Here is a 12674-nt window from a genome sequence, read left to right on the forward strand (position 1 = left end):
CATGCAGTGCAGTCTTGATGTTAATTAAGCACACATGTGGTGAGGGGAATGAGTCACTTCTGGCACTTGTTAAGACAAACTTGAAATTTACCGAATGTGCTGAAGTTTTACTCTTGTCACATGCTTCCACATGCAAGGTTGCTATTTTGACAAGTGGTCTCTGAGAGGTGACAAAAACACGGAATAGATTCAGTGAAGTGTCTACATCCACTCAACAGGATTTTCAGTGTCACCCTCCAATGGCACTGACACCATTCTACCTCTTGGCCTAAAAGCCCCATTGTGGGACAAGTCCAATTCATCATAGGCTCTTATTCTCTGTAACTGAGCTGAAACTCTGACTCTGTGCCATGGGAAATGTTCTGCAGTGACTGCACTGTTCTATTTTTGTCTCCCTGTTCTCTTTGGGTATTGTATTAGATCTCCTCAGCTGCAGAATAATGACAGCATTTCAACAAAGCCAACACCCTTCGCATAAAAAATAGGAGACATGCAGCTTTCAAGGTTGTCTCATGTGGGAAAGCAGCGCTGTTTATAAAAACACAGTTTTGAGTCTGAGAATGTTTGAATATCTGTCTTCATTACAATTGGTGTTTTTAGTAATCTGCTTTTTTTTTTTTTTTTTTTTTTACAGAGTAAAGATATCGGGGTGCAAATGCACGAAGAGTTGGTGAAAGTCACCAATGAACTCTACACAGTGAGTTACAGACTCTCAACATAAATTCCGGCCTAACACTTATGTTTGTGCTATGCTGCTTGCTTTGGCCTGTGTAGGCTGCATGTGGTGTATCAATCCTAAAGCCAGCCTTTGAAACGCCCACAACCTGTAACCTGTGAAACAGCTGGCCTGATACTGCACACTGCAGATACGCCTTATCAACGGAGCAGCCCTTTTAACACGTCATTTCTTTGTTCTGCTGAGGTCGTGAAAGGAGAAATAGTTAATTCGCCCTCCTGGTGTGAATTCCTGCATCATTTGAAGGAGAGTGTTCTTGCTCCAAACTGTGCTTCAAGCAGACTCAGCAGTCTGTGCTGCAGAGGTGCAAACATGAGCTGCGGTAACAGTTTCGGCTAAAGTTACATGTTCTTGGACACCTCTGTTTGTGTGGTGTGGTAACAGTTGTCTCTCTTTGGGAATTGTTATACCTTATACTCTGATAAAGAATACATATGACATGCTACATGTATTAAAGGCATGGTAGGTAATCCTGTTCAGAAACACATTTTGTAATACTGGGTGAAATGGTCCGTCTATCCTGAGAGAAATCTACACAAGATGTATTTAGAAAAAGGGACGAAAATAATCAGACCTCTGTGGCAGCTGCAGGACTGAGAAAAAGCTGACCAATCCGAGATCAGCGTCTCGCTGATCTCGGATTGGTCGCCTACAAAAAACCAATCAGATGCCTCTGCTTTCTGCCTACGCCCCCCTCTGCCGGCTCCCTGCTCCATGTGCGCATGCGGTTCCACCGGCTTTGGATGAAGCACTGACGGAATGGGGAGAGGGGGGTGGAGCTTAGAGGAGGGGACACTTTCGAATCTTGCTAGCTCTCTTGCTAGCTCTCTTGCTAGCTCTCTTGCTAGCTCTCTTGCTAGCTCTCTTGCTAGCTCTCTTGCTAGCTCTCTTGCTAGCTCTCTTGCTAGCTCTCTAGGATTACCTACCATAGCTTTAACACCTTGTCAATTAACACACAAAAATGTCTGTGTAGTGGTGTAGATAGTAAAACGTCCGTGTTCAGTCTTTCTTCATCTTCGTTTCGTCAGGAAAAAAACCTTTTTCAGGGATACTAACTGCTGTGCAACAAGCATGCCAGAGTTCTTATTTCTGTGTCTAATTGTTTAGCAATGTCACGATCCAGTAGTAAGTAAACATACTATTTTAATCCATTTAAAAGCTGCTTACAACTGAACAGATGTGTGGGTATGTTTAGGCAAGCAGGAAAAGGAAGTGTGAAGTGAAGTGTCCTGATTCACATAAAAAATTCATCCCTGAAATGTCTGTAACATCAGTTTAATATACATCTCTTAAAAGGTGGACTACAGTAACAGTGATTTAAAGGCATCTATTTAAGGACACTTAGGGTGCACACACTTTTAACTTTCAACTTTTTTTATGTTGCTGATTTTGAAACTCCACCTTTGAAAATGTAATAATTTATCGTACACCTTGGATGTTATTGTGATCGATCAAAAATGGTTTAAAGAAAGTACTTTCAGTCCTGGCTCATTAGTCATGGGCCTCGAGCACAATTGCAGCAAACTTTAACATTTACCTTCAAGTTTTCAGAGTAAAGACTATATGTGAAGCTCTAATTTGACTGAGGGAGGATGAACAGGGAGAATGAGAGGGAGAATTTTACATATTAAAAGAATATAAGATGGTAGCAAAAGCACCATTTAGTATGAAGGACATAACTGTGTTGCAGTTTTAATGATTGTTGTTCTCATATTTCTTGTTTAATATTGTTGAAAATGTGTGAATATGCCACAAACCACAAATGGAAGCAGAAAGTTTGGCATCATATAAACTGTATAAATACAGTGACAAATATTCTCACATGTAACGCTATACAGTGCAAGTAATCAGTCAGTGCTATACTGATATTGATTTTTCCTCTCTCTGATTCATGCATTATTAAATGCCCATCTGCAGCTCCCACACACAGACATGGGAAACAGCAGTTTTCTTTTAAACTTTGGAAAAGAATAAGTTCTCCAGCCTAATGTGTCCATATAAGTTTGTTATTTTATAAATTATGTTTTAATCAAAGTGGTTTTTTTTTCCTTTTTGCTGGCTTTGGGTATTGACCTGACTTTGAAAAAACAACTTGTTTCAAACACAGCAGAGATGCTTGCTCACTGTCACTTGGTTGCCTCCTTCCTCCCCTGCTGATCGATCACAACGTCCTTTGCTCGTCCATTTCAGTCAGGGTTGCTAGGAAACCAGAACTTGAGAAGCAGCAATGGAGATGCACATGTTGTGTAGCTGTACTGTTGATTTAGGCGCTAATCGTTGAATATTTTCATGTGGTCCTATTGATAAAACTGTGTAGGAGCAAAGACTGTTACAGCTGGTACATACAGTTCTTGCATTTTTATTTATTCTTTTGCCTCATTATGATGTGGTGAAATCACTCACACAACACTTGAATGGAGACACAGATGGATACACCCAGCATAGCACCCCCAGCACGTTTTGGAGATGCTGGTTTAAAAAAAAATGATGCTCCAATGAGCAGGATGACTAAAGTACACTCCATAATATTTTAATCCGAGATGAAGAAAAATATTCTGGTCTCACATAGGTTCATAGTCAGCACACTTTGCTATGTCTTGATCTTGTAATTATAGACTTGGTAACCTTTTAAATTGTGTTCTATTATTCATTCACATCTACAGACGTTAAACTCATTTGGAGTAGCTTGGACAAAACTGACAATTCTTCATCCAAAGAGCAACAATGGTTTCAAAGAGTTTGACATAAAATGCTTAAGTCTCACAACCCTGTTTCCAAAAAAGTTAAGATGCCGTCAAAAATGCTAAATAAGCACATACTTAATTAGTTAGCCTCTAATTGAGAAGTCTTTCCTATTTTCTGAAAAATATTTATTCATTTTGAAGTTGAGACCAGCTTCATATTTTCAAAAAGGTTAAGTATGGGGGGCTTTCCTACCACTATGTTACATCACGTTCTCTTTGGACATACTTCTTCAAATTTCAAATTTGAAAGAAAAATGTTTTTCCTCATTCCTGCTTAATACAGGATTTTAGCTCAACAGTTTAGGGCTTCATTTAGCATCAAGACTCCTTTTTTTTTTCTTTTTTTTTTTTTTTTTTTTTTTTTAAAGCATTTCTTTAGACAGGGCTATGCTGTTGTTGTGGTTTGGTATTATTTCACTGAAACAAGGCATCTTTCACTGACATTTATGCCAGTGATTTGTTGCTTCAGAACCTATATAATTTTGCATGGTTTATTTAGATTTGGCAAATGTGATCATCGCCCAGCTCATTTGCACTAATGCAGCCCCATGCCATCACAGACACTGGCTTTTAAACTGTGCCCTGATAACACCCCCCCATGCCCCACGACCGATAGCACGGTCCTTCCCAAAGTAGCAAAGAGGACTCAACATCCACGACATCAAAAAATAATTTCAGATGGGGATGACTCAGACCAAGTTTTCCCCTGTTTTCTCAGTTCACCTTAAATGAGAGGGCGTAAGAGACTCTGAATCTTGTCTTTAGAGACTTTTGTCTTTGCACACTAGTGTTTTCATTCGTATCAGTGGATGCAGTTGTGTGTCCACTTCCTGTGGTTTTTAGATGTATTTCTGAGCCCATGAAATGATTTGCAGTTCATTTTCCTAATGGTGTGTGTTTTTAATGTTGCACGGCCTTGACATCCCACCCATACAAGTCATCCTACAATTTCTTTATAAATCTTTTGTTTCATCTAATATTTTTAATGTGTATATATATGTATATACAGAATATTACTATTGAGTTCATGTATATCGCAGCGTGTCCGAAATGCAAGAGTCACACTGTGAAATTTAAAAAAAGAAAAAAAAGGATTTTTGATCGGTAACACCTTCCTTTGCTGTATGTTCTCACAGGTGATGAAGACCTACCATATGTACCACACCGAGAGTCTCAATGCTGAGAGCAAATTGAAGGAGGCAGAGAAACAGGAAGAGAAGCACATTGGCAAGGCTAATGATATCAGTGTTGGCCTGCTGCGTTACGGTCATGATGAACGTCCACAGCGACGGAGCTCTGTGAAGAAGATGGAGAAACTGAAGGAGAAGGTCTGTTTCGGCCGACATGCCCACATATCTTTAGGATGGATGCATTGTACATTACTGGCAAAATAGCTTGTTCAAATAATCTCTAAATGCATTCGTAATGGAATTCTTGGATTTGACCCTTTTATGTGTGCAGAAATGATTTCAGTAATGTTGTCACAGAAACTCAATCTCTACATCATACTAAACATATTGACACATTATGAGATAAAATGAGTTAAATTTTATTATGCTCTCTTGGAGTACATTAGAAAGCCATTGTACATTGTGCATTGATGGAAGTCTCTCTTGCTCTTCCCTCTCTAGAGACAAGCCAAGTACTCTGAAAACAAGCTGAAATGCACAAAGGCCCGTAATGACTATCTGCTCAATCTGACAGCTACCAATGCCCTGGTGGCCAAGTACTACATCCATGATGTCTCAGACTTGATAGATGTGAGGAAAACCCAGCCAGAGACAAAAATGCCAATATTGACCAAAAGCTTAAGATTTCGCGAAATTTTAATGATTTGAAATTTCCACGTCCTACTTTTCCACAGTGTTGTGATTTAGGGTACCATGCAAGCCTGGCACGCACCATGAGAACCTACCTATCTGCAGAATATAGTCTGGAAACCTCTCGCCATGAGGGTTTGGACATACTGGAGGGAGCAGTAGATGCCATGGATATCAGAGGAGACAAGCTGAAGTTTATGGACACACACAGTCAGATATTCTGTCCTCCAGCACGCTTTGACTATCAGCCACACATGGGGGATGAGGTGAGCCCTCGGAGAAGAATGCAACGGTGGTTTATTTGCAGGTCGTTGCTCTCGTTATGTTGGCTGTCCTCTGTGTTAAACTGTCCAGATGAAGATTCCCGTTCTTTTTTTCTTTTTTTTCTTTTTTTTTTTATCCCAGGTGTGTCAAGTGAGTGCACAGCAGCCTGTCCAGACAGAGCTCTTGATGCGTTACCACCAGCTGCAGTCTCGCCTCGCCACGCTGAGGATAGAAAATGAAGAGGTGAGAGGTTTCTTTGCACACAAATCTTAACTGTGGGCTGTGTCAGCACGTCATTTCAACATGAAGCTAGTTCACTGTAAATGTGCTACACAGAGCACAGAGGCACAGTTATTCTCAGTCATACAGATGGTTGACAAATGAAAAGATATTGTGCAGTAAGATTTAGGCCATCATGTGCCAAAAAAAAAGAAAAACATTGGTATTGATTCTTTGTCTAGATCACTGGTGGAGAGTTCTAAAAGATTTTCCCTCAGGTGATGATGATGAAGGTGGAGATCACTCTCTAACATCTCTTCCCTAGGTGGTCAACTCTGTTGAGATCTGGTGACTGTAAATGCCATAGCATCTGATTCCCACTATTTAAATATGATGGAAAACATCAACCACCCCTCCACCCGCCTGATGGTGGATGATCATTCTGGAAGAATTGTGATAAATAGATAAATAAGTATTAAATATTCCTTGGAGCATATCCTTGTGCAGATTTAAACGTTTTTTTTATTAATTTATTTATTTTCCTTATAGGAATTAAGGGGATCGCAATTGTTGACCCGTAGGGGTCGAGGGTTATTTTGTCTCTGGTTTGTATAGTAATAGTATTTTATGGCTTTAGGTTGATTCCAAACTTTTAGACTCTATTTGTTACTCATAAAAAGCATTTTTGACATGTGATAAAGCATAAATGTTGGTGAAAATGTGTTACCTACGCTTTTGGGTTTCAGATAACACGCTACTTTGTATTACTGGTGTAATAATTTAAAGGCCAGTAGTGCTGCATTGCAAAACAGTTTACCAGGAAGTGATAATATCTTCTTAACGATCAGTTTTCACCACATGTTACGAAACCGGAATTTTTTTTAAAGATTCATATCATATCTTAGACACAATTCTAACAAACACTCGAGTGTTTGAGACTTTATAAAAATGTAAAATGCACGTTTTATAAGAACGGAGCTTTCCACTGAAGCGGAAACTATATTTAGAGCTGTTTGGCCTATTATCGCAGAGAAACTTAGGAGGGGAAACCAGCTAGCTTAGCTCTGTCTAATGTCAACATCCACACACAGAAGCTTTAAAATATGTTGCTGTGGAAAGTTAAAGATATGTTTGACGTTAAATAACCAAGATGTATCATGCCAGTCTGGACATTTTAAATTGTCTCTCTTTTCTTAACTCATTGACAAGGCTGTATTCCCCTCTTTCTAGCTAAGCAAGGCTAACCAGCAGCTGTTGGTAACTTCATGATACGATTACAGGCATTAAAGCAGTTCCTTTTTTTTTTCTTTTTTTTTTTTTTTAGCTTTTAGGAAAAAAAGCTATATTTTGAACTTCTCCTTTAAGAAAGAGGAACTAAGGAAAGAAGAATTTAAAATACTGTCACCAATTAGCAAAACTTTCGTGTCATAACAAGAATGATACATTTCTCTTTCATGTCGCATTTGAAGTTATTTTAAACCGCACAAAACCACTTCTATATTTTTAGCTGATGCAAGCCACTGTCGCCCCTCACTTCTACCATGCTAACGACAAACAATCAGTCTTCAGGACTGTCTTGCCGCATTTATATTCATCTTTTAATCTGACACTGATCTGTGAGGCCGTCTCTCATCAATTCTCCTGCAGCCACGGGGGGCGAGCCCCACCGTGGATCATCAAGGTCACTGTGACTCACACAGACCCATTTAAAGGTCACTGTGGTGTGTAAACAAGTCATGAATATGGAAATGCACACCTTCTATATGTCTGCCTCACATGAAAGAGCCATTGTTGATCTTTCATGTCACAATACATCACACTAAGGCATGCAGTTACTCAGCAGTTTGTGGTGCATCAAACTGTTATGCAAATGTCTGCAGCAGTATAATCTGAGACTGTGCTGCCTTGTTTACACCACAGCTTGTTTGTGACTCTTAGAATGTACATTTTGAAATGTGTTTATAAGGTGTAAATCTTTAATTGTTTAATGTTCCAATCGACATATGTTATATTCAATACTGTATAAAAAAAACATATTCTAATTATAGATGTTATCAAATCTTATGTGTGTGTCAGGTGAGAAAGACCCTTGACGCCACCATGCAGACCCTTCAGGATATGCTTACTGTGGAGGACTTTGATGTTTCAGAGGCCTTCCAGCACAGCCAATCCACAGAGTCGGTCAAATCGGCTTCCTCTGACTCCTATATGAGTAAGGCAAACATCATTAAGAGGCGAGGCAATCAGCAAGAGACTGAGGGGTTCTATTTCACTGTGAGTTTTCCAACAAATTAAAGGGCAAAGCACTGCATTATGGCACATATGTTCACAATGTATACAAAAAGTATAACGAGACATACCCTTGGCACCATTTGTCTTTGTTATCTTTTTGATATGCAGAAATACAAGGAGTACTTGAACGGAAGCAATCTCATTATCAAACTGCAAGCTAAGCATGACCTTCTGAAGCAGACTCTCGGAGAAGGTAAGGCTTATTAAAGAATTTTTGTCCTATGTATTTGTAGGGGAAAAAGGTCAGTCTTAAGTCGATAACTGTTAACCTGCCAATAACTGGAAATGGTACATCAGTATCAGTACCGGACCAGGAGTTTCCTGGCCTGTGAAAATGGTTGAGACACAGATGGAGCACAACTGGAACGTTGTATAACCTCTTTTCCAATTGGCCTTCACATCACAGACCTAAACAACAAACAAAAAATTCAGTTCACTTTTCATGTGAAGCAGTGACTTGGACAGCTCTACAGCTTGGCACATTTCATATATGCTGTAGGCTTTACCTTTATTTTTCCACAAATATGATGCATACTATCCCCCTGTGGTCATTCTGTTGTTACTGACTTCTTCTGTTAGTTCTGGGTCAAAGGCCAGCATGGGAACATATACGAATAACATCATTCGTTTGTAAATAGTGAGATGTGAGTGCCAATGTAATGCAGATATTATGAAATCATACCACTGTACAAGTCAGCTCCTACAGCCTCCCTCTCTCGTTGCCCCTGGTTACATTTTCCACTTTGTGGAGACAGAGAGAGAGAGTAGACAGGCCGTCCCCTTCTGGGGCTCTTGTGCTGTTTCTAGGGCGACCGCTGAATGACCGCTGCCTGGCGGTGAGTCAAATGCAGCTATGGCACTCACCCCATTCAGTTTGGCTGAATAGATGCCCCTTTTCTCATAACACCCCTTTCCATTTCCATCTGCCAGCCTTGTATAGTCAGCCAGCACTCAACCAGCAACTTCTGGGATTTTAAACTAGAGTATTCTAATTTAGACTCTTTATCTGTTTGTTTTTTGCTTTTAGGGGAGAGGGCAGAGTATGGAACAACAAGGTAAGATGTTCAGTGACAAGACGGTGAATAAAGTAGGCGGTGATGTATAAAATCCTTCCAGTGTCTCATGATGTGGCTTAGATGAGAAACCATAAATATGTATTAAACAAAGAATATTAGGCTGATAAAGCCAAGATTCTTTCATCTGCGATGAGTGCACTGCATGTAAATATAGGTATGGAACTGCATTCATTTTTGTTGCAATAGTGTCCTAGTGTGCACAGACTCAAGATGGGTAATCATCTTGAAATTTTAGTAATTGACAGAGAACCAGCAAGCTTTGCTCCTGTGTTATCAAACCATTACTTACTTTAAAGTACAATGTTTTTTGGATGTGAAATTCATTGTGGTAAAGATGTGACAACAGAAGCATTTTATAAAAAATGTCAGTATTTTAATGTGCAGTTATTCCTACTGTATTATTATTATCATTATTAATATTTACCATGTACCAACCCTACAACCCCCACCATCTCCCCAGGCCCCCCACTCTTCCCCCTAAACCCCAGAGAATGCGGAAGCATAGACCTCGCTCCATTTTTAACCGTAAGCTGTTTAACGGCAATATGGAGACCTTCATTCAGGTATCAGCTGATCTGTGCCCTTTGTTTCTCCATGAGCTCAGCCGTCTCACTAGCAGTCCTTGGGGATGGGGGTCCTTTTGCCTGTGACCACTCTTTTACCTAAACGTTGCTTCACTCATGCACTTTCCTCTTGCTCAACGCCTTGTCTTTACAGTCTCCCAGGTTAGGAAGTATAGGATGGGGAAAGCTGGTCATACATGTTGGAGATGATTAATTCTTATTAATCCAAAATGCTGCTGCAAGGTTTGCTTCGACACTTTTAATCTCGCGGTCCCCCAGCTTCCGGACACTGACTTAATTTGGCTTTATGTACATCAGTTTTCGGAAAAAAAAAAAAAGTCTAAAACCACTCAGTAGCAGCAGGCCAGTAAGGCATTCCTAAATGGAAGTGAGCCAAAATGATTGGTCAGCGAGTCAATTAATTAATTCATGAAAAACAATAAACATAGATAAATTATTCTATTTTTTTTTTGTTGTGTTCCTCACAATATAGTATAATGGTGTTGATATTTTTTTCTACAGTGCAAAAACTAATAATTAGTTTTTTTTTTTTTTTATATATATATATATCTTCTAGTGAAATTCAGCTTGGATTCTTTTTTTTTTTTTTCCTCATGCAGGCCTATATGGCTGAAAAACACCACCCCTCTTGTTACTTTGTAGCACCCTCCCTCCCACCCATCAGACCATGTCCTCATGTCTCATGCCCCACAATGCACTGTCTGATGCTTTGGCTATTCCCTCTGGCCAGGGCTTGCCTTTCTCTCTCTGTCTCTGTAAGATCTCTCTTTCTCACTAACCTGTTGTGATTGTTGTTGCCTCTCTTCCTCTGTCTACGTGCCTTACTGCTCTCTGCCCAGGGGACGACGGAATGTCCGTGCCAGGAGTCAGGTACTCTGTCTTATAATGGGGCGGGATCGTCACACTGTGTTCATTATGCTAACATTTCTGGGTGTTCCACCATGATGTTGGCATTCTAATGAAAATACTGTAGTAACAGCTATATACTATATGGTGGTGCAAACACTAGCATGAGTTTGTTCTGTCCACTTAATATGTGCTATCTCATAAGGTGATTAATGTCCTGTTAAGTTAAGTTATTTTGGTATTTCCCACATAAGCTTCTAATGATAACATCATGCTGGCATGGCTGTTTGTCTTCTATAATTTTCTGTTTATTGCTTCCAGTCATTATGATGTGATTCTGTCCATAGGATTCAGGGCAGCCTATACCGGTGGTGGTTGAGAGCTGTGTTCGATACATCAATCTGTACGGTATGTTCTGGCTTCATAAACTTTTCCTCTTCTTTTTCTTTAGAAAACCATCAAGGTGTAAGCAGTTATGACCGCAAGCTGTAGCTTACATGTTTTCTGTATTTGAAGAATTTCTAAGAGGGAAATCTACCAATTCATGTGCATTTACTGATGCACAATGTTCTCATATCTGGCCTTAATGCTTTAATGTGGAAAGAAAAGAAATACATTATTTTTCTTTGCTTCAGCACTTCTTGTCATCTCTGATAGGGAGCTAATCAGAAATGGAGGAGCGTTGCTGCAACGGCTCATTTTTTGCCTTTGGTGTGCAAAACTGGTGCAGAATTGTACTAAGACATTTCACTGTGATGTCAATAATTAAAGGAAGAAACTCTGGATCAGAAAGGCATCATTTGAGATAGTTCAGAAGCAGTGCTTTTGCTTAAGAGAATTACACCCTTTGTGTGGACTTTTGAATTTCTAAGCAGAAAAAGCTATGTAACCCATGAAAGGAAATGGAAAAATCCAAAAGGCCAATATGACCTCTTTAAATTACATATCTACTTCATTCTTTTTCAAAGACAGAGTTTAAATTAAGGTGTGCTGGGATTTAGTGGCTATGCATTTACGAAAAAGTAATATATTTAATTTCTCATGGTTTTTGGTGTCTAATAGGTCCGTGTGGACTGGACAACTCTATGTGAACACAAGGAAAATATTTAACAGAAATAACCTAAGCAATTGATGCGTATAATTCTAATTGTGCTACAGAATGTCTTAGCATCCATCAGATTTATAATAAAGTCATATTTTGGATAATGTTACAAGACAATTTTTTTTCCCCCGTAAACTTAATGTGCTTTACATTAAAAGACAAAACATGAGCAAGATATACTCTTATATATATATATATATATATATACTATATATTGACTATCAATGACCAGATTGACTGTCCATATTAAAAAAAAAATCAAAAAATCAAGTCAATGCTCATAAAAGAACCACAAAATAAACAAATGTATTTGACTATCTAGTCCAGAAATCTTCAGCATCTTATTAACGCTCTCATTCATTTGTCTTTTGCTACTGCCAAGTACTAACGTCTTTTAATATCTAGTCATAATAACTATAACTATAATAACTATTTGACAGTGTAATAACTGTCATAAAATGGTGTACCCACACTCACTGTATTTATCCTTTAATGCCATTTATGAGGTTCTTCATTCAGTTGTATATGATTATCTGCTTAAATCCTCCTTACCATAGGTCCTATGCTAATACGCCTATCTATGAAGTGGGTATGACTCAAGATGTGTGCCTGATTTTAGAATGTGAAAATGTAGAGACATTCAACAGGGGATCAGCGAGAGTATTTTTAACCGGGTGTGCCATTTTCATTGATTCTTATTTTTTCCCATTTTTACTTCAATGCGTTCATCTGTCCACAGGTCTTCAGCAGCAGGGTATATTTCGGGTTCCAGGATCTCAGGTCGAAGTCAATGATATTAAGAACGCATTTGAAAGAGGTTAGTTCCAGGTTGCCCCCGCCATCTTCTATTGATTGATTTCAAATAGCATTTTACCTACCTGAAAACCCACAGTTCCTCTCGCAGGATTCTAAAGTGCAGATAAAGAGCCTCTGTGTCACATATAGGCCTGTAATGCACGCGGAAACCACTGGATGCATAAAACATGAGATG

The 12674-nt window shown here is 39.2% G+C and overlaps 1 protein-coding gene across 3 annotated transcripts in view; it reads left to right on the forward strand.

The window, feature by feature from the left end:
- LOC142377274 (SLIT-ROBO Rho GTPase-activating protein 3-like) overlaps positions 1 to 12674 on the forward strand; it is a 31034-nt gene that overhangs the window by 11804 nt on the left and 6556 nt on the right. For 2 of the 3 annotated variants that reach the window (XM_075461216.1, XM_075461214.1), the window contains exons 4-14: positions 635 to 697; positions 4617 to 4808; positions 5112 to 5240; positions 5345 to 5566; positions 5706 to 5807; positions 7860 to 8057; positions 8184 to 8268; positions 9103 to 9130; positions 9612 to 9714; positions 10929 to 10989; positions 12423 to 12500. In XM_075461216.1, coding sequence (XP_075317331.1) covers positions 635 to 697; positions 4617 to 4808; positions 5112 to 5240; positions 5345 to 5566; positions 5706 to 5807; positions 7860 to 8057; positions 8184 to 8268; positions 9103 to 9130; positions 9612 to 9714; positions 10929 to 10989; positions 12423 to 12500 — 1261 coding nt within the window. Of the gene's footprint in view, positions 1 to 634; positions 698 to 4616; positions 4809 to 5111; positions 5241 to 5344; positions 5567 to 5705; positions 5808 to 7859; positions 8058 to 8183; positions 8269 to 9102; positions 9131 to 9611; positions 9715 to 10574; positions 10606 to 10928; positions 10990 to 12422; positions 12501 to 12674 lie in introns of all 3 variants that reach the window. The other variant, XM_075461215.1, reaches the window with a different exon arrangement.

Source organism: Odontesthes bonariensis, chromosome 3 (assembly GCF_027942865.1).
Source record: "Odontesthes bonariensis isolate fOdoBon6 chromosome 3, fOdoBon6.hap1, whole genome shotgun sequence".
NCBI classification, from domain to species: Eukaryota; Metazoa; Chordata; class Actinopteri; order Atheriniformes; family Atherinopsidae; genus Odontesthes; species Odontesthes bonariensis.